The sequence below is a fragment of the Nothoprocta perdicaria genome, unplaced genomic scaffold, assembly GCF_003342845.1.
Source record: "Nothoprocta perdicaria isolate Ctin4 unplaced genomic scaffold, notPer1 scaffold_40, whole genome shotgun sequence".
NCBI lineage: Eukaryota > Metazoa > Chordata > Aves > Tinamiformes > Tinamidae > Nothoprocta > Nothoprocta perdicaria.
The window spans coordinates 4,705,118-4,724,225 of NW_020455644.1; the positions used below are offsets into that span (position 1 = coordinate 4,705,118).

Sequence of the window (19,108 nt, forward strand, 5' to 3'; positions counted from 1 at the left end):
TCACAGAAGGGATCAATGAAAAGCAGACATTATTAGAAGGCTTAAAGTAGCCTTATCAGGTGAGGRTGTCATGAGAAAATGTTAGGGATTGCTGTTGGAGAAAAGGTTGGAGAGTATTGAAAAAGACRCCTAATTTACAGCTGGTCAAAACTGGTTGAGGTGAATCACTTTAGTGATCAAAGCTCAGTGTAATCAGTGACTTAAATGCCCAAGTCAGTTTTGAAAAGGGCTCTTCAAGTGACATTGAGGAACAACAAATTTTTACCTTGGGCCATCAACTTAAGGCATTGTGTGCAGTGCCCCTGAAAGCTTCATTTGAACAACTAGACAGATTCTTTCAAAGCATGAAATTTTCTTTTGTAGTTTCCCTATGTAAATTTTCAAGTTCAGGRGTGATTTATGATAATGTTCTATAGAAATAATTAGTGAACTGTAAAGCAGTGGGGTGTCCAAGGCCCTGCTTTTGTTGCACATGTGCAGTGTGCTGGGTCTGCGTGAAGCGAACAACCCCTGACGCACAAATTCTCTGTCGTGTGGCAAATTTACCACAATGTACTCAGGAAAATGTAGTATTTTAATATTACAAATAAAGCATTGCTCGCTTTCGTCAGACTTTATGTGTATCTTTTTCTTTTCTAGAATGCTTTTAAAAATTTTTGTTTGACTTTCATCAAAGGTATTATTAATTGTCAATCAGTAGTGTTTTTGAATAGGCAGATTGCTGCTTTGAATTAGTGAAGGACAGAAGATAAAAATAGATTTGTTAATAATGCAGAATAAATTAGGCATTGGCAGTCAGATTTTAGCAGTGACATTTAGTCATCTGTAGCCATCACCATTTAGTGTTGACAAGAACTGACATCCTGATTTAGAAGAAATGTTCCACTGACATCTCTTTTCTCCTAAAGGACTGTATGGCTGCAATTTGCCAACAGTCCATATGCACAAATTSCCTTAAATCTCCATGAATTGGCCTACACACAGTGATTAGTAAATACAGTTTGTGAATGTTCACCTTTTAGAATCTCCTCTGGCAAAGGGGCAAATTGTCTATCTTTGTTTTTTTCTCATACTGACCAGCACCTTTTTCTGCTGGATAGTGACTCAGTCACCTTTTATTTTTCTTGAAAAGTGATCCGAATTTTACATTTTCTCTTTCTCAAGTGAGAGGTTCTGCAGTGAGTCCACTGTCAAAGCAGATTAGACTTGTATGTGCCTGTAACTAGTCCATAACTTGTTGGCTCTAGACTCTTCAAATAGGGAAAATAAATAATTTTAGGGCATAATTTACCTTATCTTGCTGTATACATCTAACATAGGTCAGATAAAATATGCTTTAAAGTGCCTCCTCCTTTCCGGTCATTACAAAGGGACCTGTAGTTTTTAGTATGCCTGGAACCTCTTTGTTATGAATGACAGCAGTTTTCTGAGATGAATCCCACACACAGGTCAGCCTTATGATCAATATTAACAATATTAAACTTCRAAATCTGCCAGAATTGATGTGACCTTGCTAGTATATTGCAGGGGGTTGCTTCTGCAGTCATYTACTTCATACCAAAACTCCCACTGATCTCAGTGGAGACCAGACCAGAATTCAGAGATAAGATTCATACCCTTCAACTCTTCAAAAATGCATTCACAAATTAAGTTTTTGGAAGAATGTGCTGTGAAAGAAGCCATTCTACTGTATTTCAAGATAGGACTTGTAGGATATTTAATGTTTACCCTTGTAATCTGTGCAAACCTCTCAGCTCTCTGGTTTTGTTTTAGTGTTTTTCTTCCATGCGGAGTGGACACAGAAATGCTGCAGTCTGGCAGTGCTCCTTAGTGAGGCTGTTAGCACTTCAAACAAAGATTTAAAAAAGTCCATGCCATAGCATGAGGTCAGAAAAGTCATCTAATTGAACAGCGTATGYTCACACATGGAATTGAACAACCAGTGCATGATGTAGAAAGATATCTGAACTTATTTCTTCAAACTGTTAGGCTTGCATAGATATCAAGGAAGACTGAGACATAGTGGCCTGACTCGGAATGCAATACTGGTTCAGGAAAGAACATAGAGTAAAGCATTGAAATTCTGTAATTTTAAAGCTTTAGGATGGCAACTGAGATAGCTGTTTTCTCCTTATTATTATCTTCTAGTACAGCCCACAGATGTGCCCTCAATTACATCACCCAGTTGTATATTTGGAGTTGACACACGATTCTGACCCAGTGTCATCCAGACATCTCATCTTGCTGTAGCTTTGGAGCTCCGTGTCCCTTCTCCCGCCCTCTCTTTYCTTGCACAAAGTCCGTATGTCAGATTTCAAGCAGGAATTTTCCAGTACATTTCCAGGCTTTTGGCTCCTTCATCTGATAGCTTTTTTCCACAAGATCTTTTTTTTTTTTTTTTTTCAAGGAACGCTGTTTTTCTAAATTCAGGAAAGCTAATTAAGGAAAAACTATAAAGGAGAATGAGAAACTCCTTCTTTCTAAAAGAAGAACTTGAGAATATGAAGCTTACCAGAGTTTTCATCTTGAAAAGTTAGCCTTCCGTGAGAGTTTCACATAGGCTTTGATTTAGCTGAGATGCTAATGTATGGTTTTTACTGCAATTTATTGTCTTGCTTATTTTGTTGGGTTTTTTTTCTTTTCCTTTTGAGACAAAAATAATGGCAGATTCATGCTCTTTGTTAAGACAAGAAACCTAAAACCATACTAATATGGTACATTAACCCCTATTTTCCATTTCCAGGTTATAGGTCGTTCCTGAGCTCATCAAGCCAGATAATCAACTGGCATCAATTATCATAGCCCAGTGGTTTCATCCCTGGCCGTATGTAGCGTGTGTGCCAGCACTCAACAAATGCTTCACTGGGTTCCTRTCGCGTGCCTCAGCGTGGCTAATTGCAATTATTATGTGGTTCATTATTCTGGGATTTGAAATATCCAAGCATTCTTCCATGCTGGCTCTTGTGTGTGTCTGCTCTGTGTATCTGTCAGATTCCCTTTCCTATTCTGTAGGACTTCCCTTTCCATGCAAAAGGAGAAATATTAAAGAAATAAATAAAATATCTAAAATCCTCTTGAACTGTTAAATCCAAGTGGAGAAAAAGTCCAGGAAGTCCAGGTAGTTTTATCTCAGTGTAACTTTTCATTAAAGTGCCATAGAAACATCCTGTTAGATGATAGGATACGGTGTTAAATTCTGGTAAAACATTTTTTTGCTTGGACCTGAACAAATTCTGATCTACTTTCTGAKCACAATATTCACTTAATGATCAGCTCTTCAGATTTCATGAGTGTACATGATTAACATATCACTTTAAAGATATCATGACGAAACTATTAATTATCTGTCTACTAATATAAAACTTCAAATAGAAAAGTGATATTTTCTTGTTTTTTATTTAAAACATTTTTGATTAGTAATTATTACTAGATTTTAGTAATGCAGTTAAATGAAACATAAATATTTATTTCCAATGGCAGCTATCAGAAGCCTAAGAAATTTTGGGCCAGTTAAGAAGCTCCTAGTTTCTTTTTTTCCAATGTAATCTTGTTTTAGGTGTTTCAGGATTAACCAGTACTAAAACAGTGATGAAGAACTTCCAGAAATGGCCTACCATCCTCAACAGTAATCATGTATCTTCTTTAAACTCTTTTCTTAGCCTACACAGTTGCAAGAAATCTGACCTAAATAATTATTTGTATATAATGTCATTCCCAAACCTGTTATTTTGGGAGAAGAAAACATGGAAAAGCTCTGAACAATATATTAATGTATTTCTATGTTCTAGTGCTGACATTTGTTGGTGTAAGTACTGTCCAGTATGTTTGTGGGATTTTACCCCTGCTACAGATTTAAGTTTGTCTCACACTACTGCTGTTCCTTACCTTATTTATCCACAGGACAGTGATACTGAGGCAATGGTTGAGTATTTGGAGAGTGTGCTGAACAATAGCTCATTGGGTAAGATGATATTTATTCTCTAAATGTAATGGCAGTATTTATTAACAATCTTTATTCATGAGCACTCCAATTATTTCCATTTTGCAAGAGAACAACTCTAATGGCAATCAAAAAAGTGATCTTGAAAATTGCTTCCTTAATCTATTACACAGAAATATAAATATGACAAAAGTGAATGTGTATACTGTTATGTTCTTGGCGTGAAAATAATAGAGATATAAAACATGATGGTCAGGAGTGTAAACGCTATAGTAAAGGTTTTTAAGAACTTCTGCCATTCTTACTCTGGAGAAACCTATTTCAAGATGTGTTAGTGAAAAAGCAGATCACTTTCTCTGTAGCTGAAAGAAGTGGCATCATGGAGATCAGCCAGAACATGAAAGATTCTAGCCATTAAAAAATCAGGATAAAATATATTATCCTTAATTTTCCTAGAAAAAAAATGCTATGCTTTATAGGTAGAACTTGGGAAATCTTGCTTTCAGTTGTTTTCTTTAGAAATTTCGAGCTTTGAGACTTGTAAAGCTAATTAACAAGTTGTCCTAGGTAAGAGCAAAGCTCTGTCATATACTTAAACTGGAAAATCATAAAGACGTACATTTTTGACTATTGAAAAGTATCAATAAAAATAATATACTGGCATTTTACAAGCCATTGAGACAAGGAACTTTATGATGTTACTTTTGCTTTCCCGTTATAATGTACCTGCATGGCCTGGAGACCAGAATATATATTTGTAGGAACCTGGAAATGTTGGTTCTCCTCTTCTTTCTGCTGTTGCCATCGGCTTTAAGCCACTTGGTACCTGTCACTGTCTGAGTTTTTAAAGCGGCAGCTAAAATTAAACCTAAAAAAMCCCCAACTCTTGATCTGATGCTACCAGTGCTTTATAAATATACATGGAATATCTCTGACTAGATATGAGAGAAAAAACTCAGACGCAGAGAGTGTTAAGTAGTGGAAATGGTTTTGTGGAGAAGCTGTGAAATCTCCATCACTAGAAATGCCCARTTTTGTAATGTGAAGACTCTGAGCAAACTGATTTCACTTTGAACTGTACCGTCCRGTATGGAACTGTTGAACTAGATGTCCTCCTGAGGTCTCTGCCTCAGGCACCTAAACTGTTCTGCAACTCTGAATTGCTAAAAGCAATGAACTACTAACGTTTAGCAGTTACATTTTATTATACCTCGCAAGTGTGATTTTTCTCATTTCATATACTGGAATTCAAAGTCCAAGTCATAAATGACTTGGATGAGGGCACAGAGTTTGCRGATGACACCAAGCTGAATGGAGGGGCTGACACTCCGGAGGGCTGTGCTGCTGTTCAGAGGGACCTGGACAGGCTGGAGAGTTGGGCAGAGAGAAACCTCCTGAGGTTCAATAAGGACAAGTGCAGGGTCCTGCACCTGGGGAGGAATAACCCCAGGCACCAGCACAGATTAGGGGTCGAACTGCTGGAAAGCAGCTCTGCAGAGAGGGACCTGGGAGTCCTGGTGGACACCAAGTTAACCATGAGTCAGCAGTGCCCTTGTGGCCAAGAAGGCCAATGAGATCCTGGCTRCATCAGGAGGATGTTGCCAGCAGGTCAAGGGAGGGGATTCTGCCCCTCTACTCAGCTCTGGGGAATCTCCATGTGAGGAGGAACTTCTTTCCTGTGAGAGTGACAGAGCCCTGGCACAGGCTGCCCAGGGAGGCTGTGGAGTCTCCTTCTCTGGAGGTCTTCCAAACCTGCCTGGATGCTGCCCTGTGCTCTGGCTGTCCCTGCTGGAGCAGGGGATTGTTGGACTAGATGATCTCTAGAGGTCCCTTCCAATCTCAGCCATTCTGTGATTCTGTGAATTATGTGGATTTTTTAATAGCTTCAAGCATATGTAATAGTGAGAGAAAATGAACTAAAAGAGGAAAATTCTTTTTACATTTATCCAGTTTGGATAATAAAATATTTATTTTACCTTACAGTATCTCATTAGAGGCAGATAGCAATCACTGAGAATATAGGTTTGCAATTTAATCCTAGTTCCTTTCAAATTCTCATTACAAATGTAGAGTTTGAAAATCTAATTTCTCCTGGCATGCTTAAAAGCTGAAAATAATATGTAGATGAAAGAAGGGTATTAAAGGAGATTGGCTTGGTCACTACCCTTTCAGATCAATGGGTTTAATTGTGCCAGCAAGGCACGGTCTCAGGACTGCTGGAAAGCCCAGCCAAGTTGCCAGAGGCTCCTGCTGTAACTGCAGCTTTGTGTAGCAGCCTCATTTACACTCATTCAGTGACGTCCATCCTGACTCAGTGTTATCTCATGGCTCTGAAACAAGAGTACAGGGGAAGTGTAGGAAACCCTGCTAGAGACTGCTCTGATGCAGGGTTTTGACTCACCCCTCTGCATGGGCATGGACTGATGGGAAGGGAAAACCTAGGAAAGAGACAGAGGGATGAAAAGGAGTAGCAAGAAGTCAAGGCCCCTGCAGTCCTATAGCCACTGAGACGCATCTGGCCATGGTTTGTGTCCTCTTTCAGCAAGGGCTGGACTCGGGGAGGTTCTTGGGCCTGTCTGAAGGGAGACCCATGCTCGTGCTCTGTGTCTTCACGCTAACAAGACCCCTGCTCTTCTGCTGCTGCTGCTCTCTGTGGCGCTTTGGCAGCACATCCTCTGTAGGGGGCTTGCAAACATGGAAAGAAGGACAAAATTTAGCTCCGGGCATCAATGTTTTGTTATTCTAATATGAGAGGAATTGCCTTGGGAGCTGCCAGGATGAATAGAGACAATTTGAACCCCTCCAAGTTTTTTGGTTGGTTGGTTGTTTTTCTTTTTTTAATATTAATTATTGAAGAGATTCTTGGCTTCCTCTTTTTCAGTATTAAGAGCAAGAAGATGCCTTTTGAAATAATAACACTACAGGATGAAATTGTGCTTTAATTATTAAAACTATCTGACCAGTCAGTGCTGAAAGTTAAATCCTTTTCTCTAAACTGTGTTATAGCAATTAGATATGCATGATGTGTTCCAAAAAATTATGTGATGATGACTGGAGAATCTGCTAGAGTCCCTTTTATCTAAACATTTATTATTTTAAACTCTTCCAATATCAAGCTATAAGGATGCAGAGAGTACTATCTTTAAATTAAACTACTGTATCTCCCATCTTATTAACATATATCTTAATCAGAAGAGCTTTATAAAGGGAGTCTTTTTTTTTTTAAGTCAGGATTTAAATCTAGAAGCATCATGTTTAGGCAAGAAGATTACTTGAAAGATTGTATTTCACTCATCAAAACCCAAGTAATTAAATGCAAGATTCAGGAATTATTCTCTATCTTTTTTTTTCTTCCCCGTTATTTTTTTCTGCATTATTTGAAGATTCTCCAATATTCTATTTTCAGAAGATGCATTCATAAGGCTAAATGTCCATTTGCCTTTAGCTTGTCCTAGTTTGTTCACAGATACTTAGTACGAGTTTAGAGACATAATTACTCACTAAGTCTTGTTGAGGATGAAAAGGAAAAACAGCTTAGATGTAACCAAAAAAAAAGTTTTTTTAATTAGTTTAACTGAAACCTTAATAGTCCAGTCAATGAATTGTTGTTAGTCTACAGTTATTACAGAAAAAGAAAGAAAAAGAGAATGAATAAATGAATACTGCCATGTAGAAGAAGTCTCAATAACAATGCAGTTAAAATACTTAAACACACACTTCTTACTATATCTTTTCTTATTTCCTTACTATATCTTTTCCTTTTCAATATTCAAAGCCAATATTGCTTTTTACTAGCAATGGCAATGCTGCACTACAGGGCTACAGCCATATTATAACTGCTACTCCTGAAAACACCCATGGATTTTTAAAGAATAATAGAGTAGATACAGAAGTTTAGCCTAGCCAGAATTTACCATGATGTTTTTCATTTTTAAGCTATCATGAAAGATTTATGTGCTGTTCTGAGTAGGTCTTAGAAAACACTGAAGTAGTGCAAAACCAGAACATTGCTTATGGTAGTTAGGGCTGCGATACAGAGGGTGCTACAGGTGAACACTGTTTTTCCACAGCTGGCATTTCTTTAGGATAAAATCTCAGTGGTGAGAGAGGAAGCCTGCTTTATTTATTTATTTATCTATCTATTTATTTATTTATTTATTTGCTGATTTTTCTCCCAGAGAGTTCTCTGATTGACTGGGTACTAGCACTTCAGTGTGGTGCAATATACATTTTGGAATTCCTTTGCAGCTCCTTATGGAACAAATTTGAACTGAATTAAGATCATCTATGCTGATACAGTTTGCAAAATTGGGAAGATCCTGGAAAAGAACTGGGGAAATTGAAAAAAAGAAAAAAAAAAGAAAAGAAAGAGAAAAACTGGCTTTACAGTTTATGTAATCTTTTTAGCTTAAAGAGGGAGAGGTTAAGGGCTATTTCAAGACTTTTTATGAATATCAACACAGGAACATATATCTGATTCTAGGAGACTTTTAATCTTGTAGAAGGAGGTACGCTAAGATCTACCACGTGTAAGTGAAAGCTGACAAAAGAAAAACTGCTCTATTATTTAGTAAGATAATAGTTTCACAGTAGATAATGACTTGTCAAGGGAGATAATATATGACTGACACAAATTTTTGGACTGTTAACAGAAATGTTGATAGGAAGTCCTTTAGGACATAATGTATAAGAAAGCTTATGCTATGAGCTAATCACAGCTGTCCTTTTTAAATGTAAGTACTTAGGTGAATAAATGCAAAGCAGGTGATTTGTGTTTTTATAGATCCTTTAGCCTTCCTCTCTCTTGATAAAGTGTGAAGGATGCAATAATAACCTCAAAACTGGTGTTTCATGACTCCAGATAAGGAACATTTGCCATTTTGCCCTCTGTTATCTCCAGTGGCTTGGACTAGTCACTGGCAGAGTATTCTTCTTTAAAATTCATTTAGAAAGTGGACAATATCTGTTTTGAAAAACAGCTCTTTGGATGCTTGTCTAAGTAGCATGGTTATTTATTCTGGGCTGATGATTGAGTATGTAAGTTGCCCAAGGCTGAATGCAAAGTATATTATTAATCAAGTAACTGCTTCTAAGAGGCAATGCCTTTTCTAAGAAAGATTGGAGATCAGCTCAGTAAAAACTATTTTATGCCTGTCATAGTATCAGCACAAAAGACTTAGCAGTTTTCACTGAGAACTCATTTTTTATGACTACCCACACCTTTGCAGCATCCTACAATCTGTATTCCTTGCAGCATATTTAATGGAAAGGAAGGTATTAGTTTGTGTTTAGAGAATAGCTTTTTGCTTGGCCAGTTGCCAATGTAGGTAGAAGGCAAAGGAAGAGCTACTTCGCTGTAATCCCAGAAAAAAAAAGAAAGAGGATATTTTTAATAATGAAATGTCAGAGGAGATAAAATATTGTAGCAATAAATAGACTGAGCCCACTAAGCAGAATTGCTCAACTCTTACCGCATGATATCACAGAATCACAGAATCACAGAATATTCAAGGTTGGAAGGGACCTCTAGAGATCGTCTAGTCCAACCTTCCTGCTCAAGCAGGCACACCTACAGCATGTGGCACAGGGTGGCATCCAGGCGGGTTTTGAAGACCTCCAGAGTAGGAGACTCCACAACCCCCCTGGGCAGCCTGTTCCACTGCTCTGTCACCCTAACAGTAAGGAAGTTCCTCCTCACCTGGAGACGGAACTTCCTGTGCTTCAGCTTGTGGCCATTACCCCTCGTCCTATCGCTGGCCACCAGTGAGAACAGCTTGTCCCCTTCYTCCCTGCATTCTCCTTTCCTGAACTTATACATATTAATCATATCCCCTCTGAGCCTTCTCTTCTCCAGAGAAAACAGGCCCAGCTCACTCAGCCTCTCCTCGTACGGGAGATGTTACATTCCCTTAATCATCCTGGTTGCCCTTCTCTGGACTCTCTCGAGAAGCTCCATGTCCCTCTTATACTGGGGTGCCCAGAACTGCACACAGTGCTCCAGGTGCGGCCTCACCAGAGCTGAGSAGAGGGGCAGRATCMCCTCCCTYSAYCTGCTGGCAACACTCCTCCTGATGCAGCCAGGATCCCATTGGCCTTCTTGGCCACGAGGGCACACTGCTGACTCATGGTTAGCTTAGTGTCAACCAGGACTCCCAGGTCCCTCTCCATGGAGCTGCTCTCCAGCAGGTCGACCTCTAGTCTGTACTGATGCCTGGGGTTATTCCTCCCCAGGTGCAGGACCCTACACTTGTCCTTGTTCAGCCTCATGAGGTGCCTCTCTGCCCAGCTCACCAGCCTGTCCAGGTCCCTCTGGATGGCAGCACAGCCCTCCGGAGTGTCGGCCACTCCACCCAGCTTGGTGTCATCCGCAAACTTGCTCAGGGAAGCGTATATATATTCTGTACTTGTGGTATACTTATATACTTACATATATCCTGTTAGGATATACTTACATATATCCTGTAAGTGTAGTAATACTTGTAGTAATACTGGAATTTAGTCGAGGCCTGTGGTTAAATGTACTTTGTCTTAAAAGAATGTAAAGATTATGTTTTTCATCAAAATGCAAGTGGTTGGGGCACCATTTTTCTAATTGCTGTTTGAATCTGATGGTGATGTCATAGCCCAAAGCTGCACATCTGGACTCTAGTTCTAGACTAGTTCAAGAAAGACCAAGCATTATCAAGGATAATAAATCATGACCACAGCACTTGAAGCTTCCTTAGGGTTTCCTGCATGGATAGCAAACTACTTTAACACTGTTAAAAGGTAATGGAATGTTTGTAAAGKCCAAATTAAAATGTATGGATGTGTGTGTAGTGGTGGAGTAAATTATCAGGCATTTTCTTCTTCATCCATGGGTGAAAGTTATTGACTGCTGTAAGAACTGAGCTTGTCACGTTTCCATATTTTTAACTACATTAACAGTACCTCTATTATATAGTAAAAGTTAGCCACCAAATAATTGTCAGTCATTAGGTGTAAATACAAGTTATAAAAATGTTTTTAAAAAATAAATGGTTTATCTGATCAGACAGCAGAGTCAGGAAAACATTTTTTCTCTCGTCTCTCTGCCCATCTGCTTTCTACTTACACTTGCAAAGCTCTCAATCCTGCATGATGTGAGCTATGCGTGACAGTATGTCAAGCTTTAATGACAGTGTGTCTTGCTTATTTATATGATCAGGATCTGTACTCACATGAGATATGTGAGCTCCTGGGAAAGGCAGGATTATTCATTCAGTGGGAGCACTGGATGCTCTCTGACCATGTCTATACTGCTCATGCCAGGAGGGTAGCTCTCTTGGGCTGTGGGTGATCRATGTTAACCCAATTCAAGCTAAAATCTATCTTGCAGTCCAAGCTGAGTCCAAGCTAAAAGCCCCTGCTAGGAGAACAGAGTGGATTTATTTAGCCCAATGTGTCTGTGTGACTTTGGTGCATTCAGAGCCTGTGCAGTGTCTGCACGCAGCCTGGGCTCTGCGTGCAGCTGCCTGCCTGTTGACCCAAGGTGCGGTTCCACCCCGGAGCATATCCTCCTGGTTGGGAAGTGACCTACTGCTGCTGACTGTTTTGCAAGAGGAAACTGAAATAGCTGCTTTGGCTTAGCGGGGTGAATGCTGAAGGGATCTCTATTTACAATTTTAAGTAAGGGGACTACGCCAAAGGGAAGAGAAGTACTGAGTACACTGAGGGACAATTTGGGCACAGGAGAAAAATGAGCACAAACTGGCCAATGACTCGTTTTGTCTGGAAATCAGGAGGGCATCAGATCACAGTAAGGGTATGTTATTTTTTTTTACAATAGGAGTTGTAGGGGCAATAAATAAAGAAATAAATAAATAGAATCTGAAGTTTGACCAGAACCACCACATAAAATAGCAGGATATTCGAGTTGACAGCTCTGCCTGTTCTCTATTCCTGTGAATGAATACCAGAGCACTCTATGAGTATTAGGTTTTTAAAGATCTCATTACCTCGTAAGATGTGTGTGTGTGTATATATGCACATATGTATTTTTTATGTCCCTTATTTACACACACATATATATATCTCATCATCTGAATCCCCTCATCTGAAAGGGAAGTTGATGTTTCATATAAAATGCAATTTACAATTTATGTGTCTCAGCACTTTCTCGTGTAGATTCTTTCTGTTATAATATAATTTGCTGTACAAGATATTGAAGGAAAATTGTTGTCATAGCTGTAGTACCTTTAAGCTATAAATCTACTTGTCACTCAGAAAGGAGCTGCCCTTAATTTGGGTTTAATAATCTAATTCATCTTTAATTAATGTGGCATTACCTTGTGAGAAATGGGAATAGTCATCCCCCCTCCGCCTGCCCTTGGCTCTGCAGTGGTGCCCRGGAGATGAAAGTGAGTAAGGTCATGTGTCTGTGAATTGATTTGTAGGCTCTGGGACCGTCACCAGAATGGCTCCTGAAGTGCCCCAGGGATTGAGGGCTCTCAACAGCACTATGGCTGGGACCAAACTGAAACGCATGAGGGAGTAAGTAGCTTATTTTTGTGTTACTGGTTTCATGATAAAGGGGATGGTTTTGAGTAACAGCAGAACACAGGAAAGCAAACCATGTTGTTTCCTTGCCCTCCAGGATCTCCCCAACTAGAAGAAGTGGATCCTAAGGTATTTATTATAAACTGGATGCCAGCTTACCCCAGGCAAAAATGAAGACTTTTGAATGTTTTCTTGTACTCATAGCTTCTTTCTCTTCTCATTTTCTTGTCTTCATAGCTTCTGGTTCATTCTGGGTTTCTCTGTCATCTCAACATATACCCCTGGATCAGTTGCAGATATATTGATGTTATTATCATGTTTGCTCCCTTACCCAGGCTTGACTGGCATGAGGGGCTAGAGAATTTGCTTTCCTGTGATGATAGCCTGACTGAAAACAAGCATTATTACTGTTGCTTGGGATTTTCAAATAAGACTAAGGAATTTACCCGTGCTGTTCCCTTTGCATCTCAGTGTCTCATTACTGATACTGAAATTCCAGCTTTCATTCTCTTAATACAGCAAAGACTTATACTGGTTAAGATATTTGAAACGTCATCCAGTAAATCGCTCGTAACTTCTTGCCTTCAAAGATATATTGTACGCTTACTTAGGTACTGATCTGGTAATCATGGGGCTATGCATTGTCTCTCAACTCAGATCTTCCTAACAGTTGCACCATTTCAGCTATCTTGGATTGTAAACACTTCTAGAAAAGGTCAGTTTTGTCTTCTGTGAATGGACAGGCACGAGGACATGATAGATGTTATTGGAACACAAATAATACAGATAGTACTATTAGCTATTTAAGTGACTCCTCTACCAAAAATGCACCCAACTATAACAGTTTTGACACTAATCACTTTCTAAAATGCCCTGGAATAATAAACAGACCATATATATTCAAAAGAAATTCCAGTCAGATTTTCTTCAGATAGATTTTGTTCGGTTTTACGATATGTCAAGATGCAGCAGCTCCTAGGATTTCACTTCATGAGTTGGCCTGTGTTGTGAAACCAGGTCTCTCTAATTCCTTTCCATTTATTTTTCATGAAAAACATTTTCGTAATCAAAAGAAAAAAATCATCATGTGCTATTTGGTTGTAGGATCAGGTTGTTTAGACAAAATTGTTACTGATCTTACAGCCTTTACATTATATTCTCATAGTAATGGGATAAATCTGCACTGAAAGCTATTAAACATTTGACTTGTTCCAAGTTATAGTATATATAGGAGTATACATATAGAAGGCCTGGATGAAAATATTTAAATTTCATTCCTTGAATTGCTTATTCTTGTTCCTGAAGATGATGCTGTGTCTCAACCTTTTGAAATTCATGGTCATTGCCTTTATGGCTGAAGTATTACTAAACCACTTGCTTCGTTCAGGCTCCATTTTTAAAGAGCTRTTTGTCAGTTTTCACAACTTAGTGACCTTGAGCTGCTCAGAAGCCTTTGAACTTAGTAGGATAGGCACGTAATGACACATAAAAGCTGATCATCCCAGAATAGTTTATAAAACAGATATATGTTCATGTAAAGCCTAATTACCCAGAATAATTTGCATGTAATGCATTAGGCCTCCCACTAGTTGCTTAGCTCCTGAAAGACAACCAACAGCAACAACCAAAGCCCCACTCAAATGCCACCTTGAGAACAACCAACAGACCGTGCCCATGAACCATTCTAAAGTTATATTAATATCCAGGATATTAAGGAGCTTTGTGCTTTTTTTTTGTTTTTTTTTTGTTGATTTTTCGATTGTGGTTAGTTTGATAGAGAAGTGTACAGAACTGTTCTTGTGACTTATCAAACTGGTTAAAGGTTTATAGCAAAATGTCTACTCAGTTTATCACCCTTTCTCCTAAGTAAACTGTGACCAGGACATTTTCTGAATATTTTAAGGTGAGACAGTTTATTATCTTAGAAATGAGGATGTTAAGAAACAAGCAAATGAGCACGGTACACGCACACATACCCAAAGAGATCCCTGCAAATTCCCATCTGGGCAAAATGTATGCTTAGAGCAAGGTGGCAGAGTTGTCAGTGGGGAGAAGGAGTACCTCTAACTGCAAAATAGTGCTCTGAGCATCAGTGGTTCTGTTCATCCCTGAACAAACTTCACATAGTGCATCATAACTCATCTGCACAGGAGCGCTGCTTGGACAAGATTATATAAGATTAATGTAATTTAGAGTTGTGCTATTCAGTTTTACTTGAGAAGTTGCAGGGATCCGCCAGGTGACAACTTTTRATAAGACAGAGAATGTGTTTTCTTTTGTCTTAAAGAAAATGAGTAGCTGGAGTTCTTGTAAGGACACAGGAAGAAAGAACAGTAGAAGCCCATATGAAAGCGCAGTGGCATCTAGGTGCCACCTAACCACGGAAAGAGAAGCATGAAATTTGATGATTAGTGCCATTATCAGATATTAATAGGGATAACTGTGGTGAGGGAGGCTCAAAAATTACTCAGGAAGTAAGCATAGTGCCTACACGCTGCAAATCCCATTAATGAAGGAAACTCTTCCAACTCTTCCACTCTGATAAAATGGTATAGCAATTTAAAGTGAGCACAGAATCTAACTGCGGAAAAGGTCTTTTTGTCATACTTAATTGATACATGTAAATGGTGTGCACTTGCAAGCAAATGTAGCAGGACATATGCTTGCAAGATGTCATGTGCTCATTACTTGGAGTCATTGTTGCCCTGAATGTTTTCTTGTCAGTATGTAGACTTGGTGTCTTGACAGTGTGTGGTGGCTTCTGCTGCATTCTGGTGCATAGCTTTAAACATATATTCATATGAGAGAGGCAGGAAATAGTGCTAAAAATCTTTACAGAGATGTAGAAGCCACTGATGTTCTTGAATATGGTAGGTAGGMATCCATTGTCTCTGACTATTTTAAATAAAAATTGCTTATAGCTTAACTCATAGATAGGCTGATATAAGCTTCTGTCACTACAGTCCAAGAATTCTTTTACAAACATCTGCTTCCAATCCCCCTTGCATTCTCTGTTCCAGCATTTTGAATCCCTGTAACGGTCATGATAAAACTACCTACTCCAGTGACAACAATTTCTAGCTTGATATATTTGGCATCAGTATTCATTATGAACTTTGTGGCATCAGGGATTTAACTTTATCATTCAAGTGGAGTTCATTCTCTCTGCAAAAATTTTTACTTCATTGCTAACAATTTCAATACTGGGATGTTCTGCAGAGATGATAAAAAATTCCATTTCTTGAACTAGCTCCTGCAAAGGTTATCTGAACTTTTCTTATAATTCTCCCTCCCAGCCTTACATGTTGTGGTGGGAAGTCAGCAAGATACATAAATCACASTTATGTGATTCATATTCCTCATGTTGAATTTCTAGGCTGAGGAATCATGTTAGATGCAGAAAACRGAAGGACTCATGTCCTGGCCCCTATCTCATTGCCCTGACTGATCCCATTCCTGGCTGTACTGGATCACTTGGCACATGGAATATGCCGAGCCATGAAAGATGGCAGAATCTGCAATAACAGACACAGAAACAAAATTTTTAGATTTGTCTGAAAAAAAATATTCTGCCTCCTTTCAGATTACTGTATCCTCCGAATGTAAGACCACCTCAGTTGGCCCTTCACAGTGCAGTGCCCTGCAGAAGCACACAAGTACCATGAGCCTATGGGAGGTCTCCCAATACGTGGTTGACATCTCAAGTCAGTACAGGAGGCCATAGTCTAATAAAGGAGAAGGGTGAGAAATAACATATGTGCATGCAGAAATTTTTAGAAATAAAAGTGCCTTATTTGACTTTGTGCAAAGGGGTATATACACAATTGCACTTCTATATATTAAGTAGTATTTGCATTTCAGATGTTCCCCTTGAAGCCTCCTCAAAAATGTATAAATAATATTTATATTATTCTCCTTGAAGCCTCCTCAAAATTTTAGTCAATTTTTTTTTCTCAAAGTTTGCTTGTAAAATCAGGATTTGTGTTCTACAGAGTAAGGCTTATACTAGAACAAACAAATATCTATGGAGCAGACTTTTTTATCTTGTACCTTCTGACCTGAAAATATGTAAAGAATTAAAAACATTAGAAAGGAGCAAAAAATAATATTAGAATAAAGTGTTTGTGGTCCTTTTGTATCCTGGAAGAATCCATGAATACACACAATGAGCCAGTTTAATAGCAGTGAACTTTAATATGCAGTTTATAATTCAATAAAATGTGTACTGGTTAAATAAAAAGGCTTTTATGCCACAAATTTTAGGTAAATTAAAACCTCCAGCACAGCAGTAAGTACCTCTTAGTCAGTCCCTGAAGTCTCACACACAGCAGCATACCATGGTCAGGCAAAAGACTTCAGCATCACCTGCTGAGTGTAGGTAAAATTGTCTTTCAGGAGTCATGGAGAAAAGGCATTTGGTGGTATTTTTATCCTGTTCCTGTGAATGCTCATAATGCTACTGGTTTCAATTCTTGAACAGTATGCATATATGCTTCTTGTGTTTGTGACATTCGCGTCAAATGTCCCATTTATCTTAAAAATTCAGAAAGAAAGGTCACACTGAAGTGATTGAATGAGCACCGGATAATATTAAGTATTCCTGAAATGCCTAAAGCAGAGGAGAGTTTCTGTACATTTATTCCTGCACATCTTTGGAGTTCTGCAATAAAGAAACTGATTATTTGATTTTATTCTTGAGCGTTAGATGCTCAAAGTTGGATGAACTTTCCTAAGGGCCAACTCAGCTCATACTGAAACTAGTTTTGTTATTGGCATCACTGAGGGCAGCTTTAGGTGAAGACCAAATGCAACAAATGCAGAAAAGTCAGTGGATTCTTTGACCCCCCTATGCAAAATAGCACCACGACCTTTCATTACCATTGATTCTCATGATGGCTGAGTCAAGACTTAAAACATGCCTGGAGAAATGAAAGACATTTTTAGTGAGGAAACTTGCTGTCACTGTCTGATCTACCACTGTTTTTGAGAGCTAAATAGAGGACATCATTACTCTTCTGAGTATTCATGGCCTAAGCTGATATATTAGCTATGTGAACATGCAGGATCACATTCAGAGCAACACATTGAGTTCTACACTTGCAAGCAGAATTTCTGTTTCTTTTCCATAAAGAGAGAAAAGTTCTATACTTCTGAGTTTGAAATGATGACATCTTTAAAACTGTTAATAACATTCATCCCATGTGCCCATAATATTACAGCTGTTTGCTTTCAATGTTAGTGGTTGTTCAGCTCTAAAGCCTCTCTCATTATTCTAGACAGGTTTTCATAGTTGAAAATACTCCCTGGAGGAGTATTCTGTTGGGAAGGCAAAAGGGCTGAAGCAGGAGATGTGCTGGCTCTCCAGGATGCCTGAGCTCCCGGAAAGCTGCAAGTGAACCTTAATTTAATTGTTAGWCAGTGATGTACTGATTAAACAGATCTTAATGTGCTACCCTGCCAGCTATGGGTCGTGTAGAGATTGAACAGCTGCTACTGAAAGGTATTGGGAAAAAACAGCGCCTTTTGCTGGGTTTTTGTTTGTTTGTTTGTTTGCTTTGTTTTGTTCGCTTCTGAAACAGTGTTTTTGTATTGCCCCAGCATAATGATTCAGGGAAATGRAATTACATATTGAAATCCCAGGCAGACCTAATCCAAATGCTTTCTTGGATTTTTCCACCAGTCTGCTATATAGGACCCAACTGTGGGCTTCTGCATGCAGAAGTGGTCTGCAGCATGAAGCCAGCAGCCATGTAGTCCAAATTAAACGGATAATAGTTTTATTTTGTTTTTCATTTGCTGTACCTCATTATAAAATTGAGCAGAAATGCTGATGGTTACTTGCTACATTTATTGTCATAGCAGAAGTGCCAAGGACTAAGTATCCAGTTCAGCAAAATTATGTAAATATTCGACAATATTCGACTGCTTGGTTTAGTCAGGTGTTGAACAGAATAGCTACATAAGAGGATATTCATATCAGTTTGAGGAATATTTCCTAAGTTCCTGCTATCTGTGTGAACTCATGATGTGGAAAGAGGTGGAACAGTTGAGAGTGTATATGTGACATTCCTACTCTGCATTTCCCTGAATTTTTTTCTGTCTTGTCTTACACATTAAGGTAAGTGTATAAAGTCAGATTGAGGGTCTGTCACTCGGGTTTTGCCTGTGCTTGCATGTTCTTGCAGGTCATGGCTTGTTCTTTGAGAAGTTTATACTTCTCCTTTCCGTATTACTGGTATGGATAGAAAAGGAATATCAYCTTCCAGTGCCATCACAGCAGCAGAACTTGTAAAAAAGATGAACTTTGAAATAAAATAGAAGCCAAACTTGTTAGTCTGAGTGAGTGAGCACTTACATTAGCTAATATGCAAAAGTGCTTTTTTGAAGGAAGCTGTGGTATATTTTTGGGGGTGCTCATCCTGGTGCTCATTTTGCTCATTCCTTGAGCAAAACCCCTAAAAGAAAGCATAAGATTTTSTGAATTTTCTTAAATATTTAAATAAAATCCAGCCTTTTTCAATTTCTTTGCTGAGCTGCATGTCAAAGGTTCATGAGTCATTTTATTATCCTGGATGTTTGAGGATTTTTTTGTTGTTTAAAATGGATACTAGTGTCATAATTGATTTAATGCTAGACAGTTTTTATCCAATT

At 38.7% G+C, this 19,108-nt stretch overlaps 1 protein-coding gene across 4 annotated transcripts in view; it reads left to right on the plus strand.

Moving 5' to 3' along the window:
* Positions 1-19,108, plus strand: part of NEK11 (NIMA related kinase 11) — an 86,540-nt gene that overhangs the window by 56,029 nt on the left and 11,403 nt on the right. For 3 of the 4 annotated variants that reach the window (XM_026045542.1, XM_026045543.1, XM_026045545.1), the window contains 2 exons: positions 3,901-3,961; positions 12,355-12,451. In XM_026045542.1, coding sequence (XP_025901327.1) covers positions 3,901-3,961; positions 12,355-12,451 — 158 coding nt within the window. Of the gene's footprint in view, positions 1-2,743; positions 2,847-3,900; positions 3,962-12,354; positions 12,452-19,108 lie in introns of those variants that run through there. The other variant, XM_026045544.1, reaches the window with a different exon arrangement.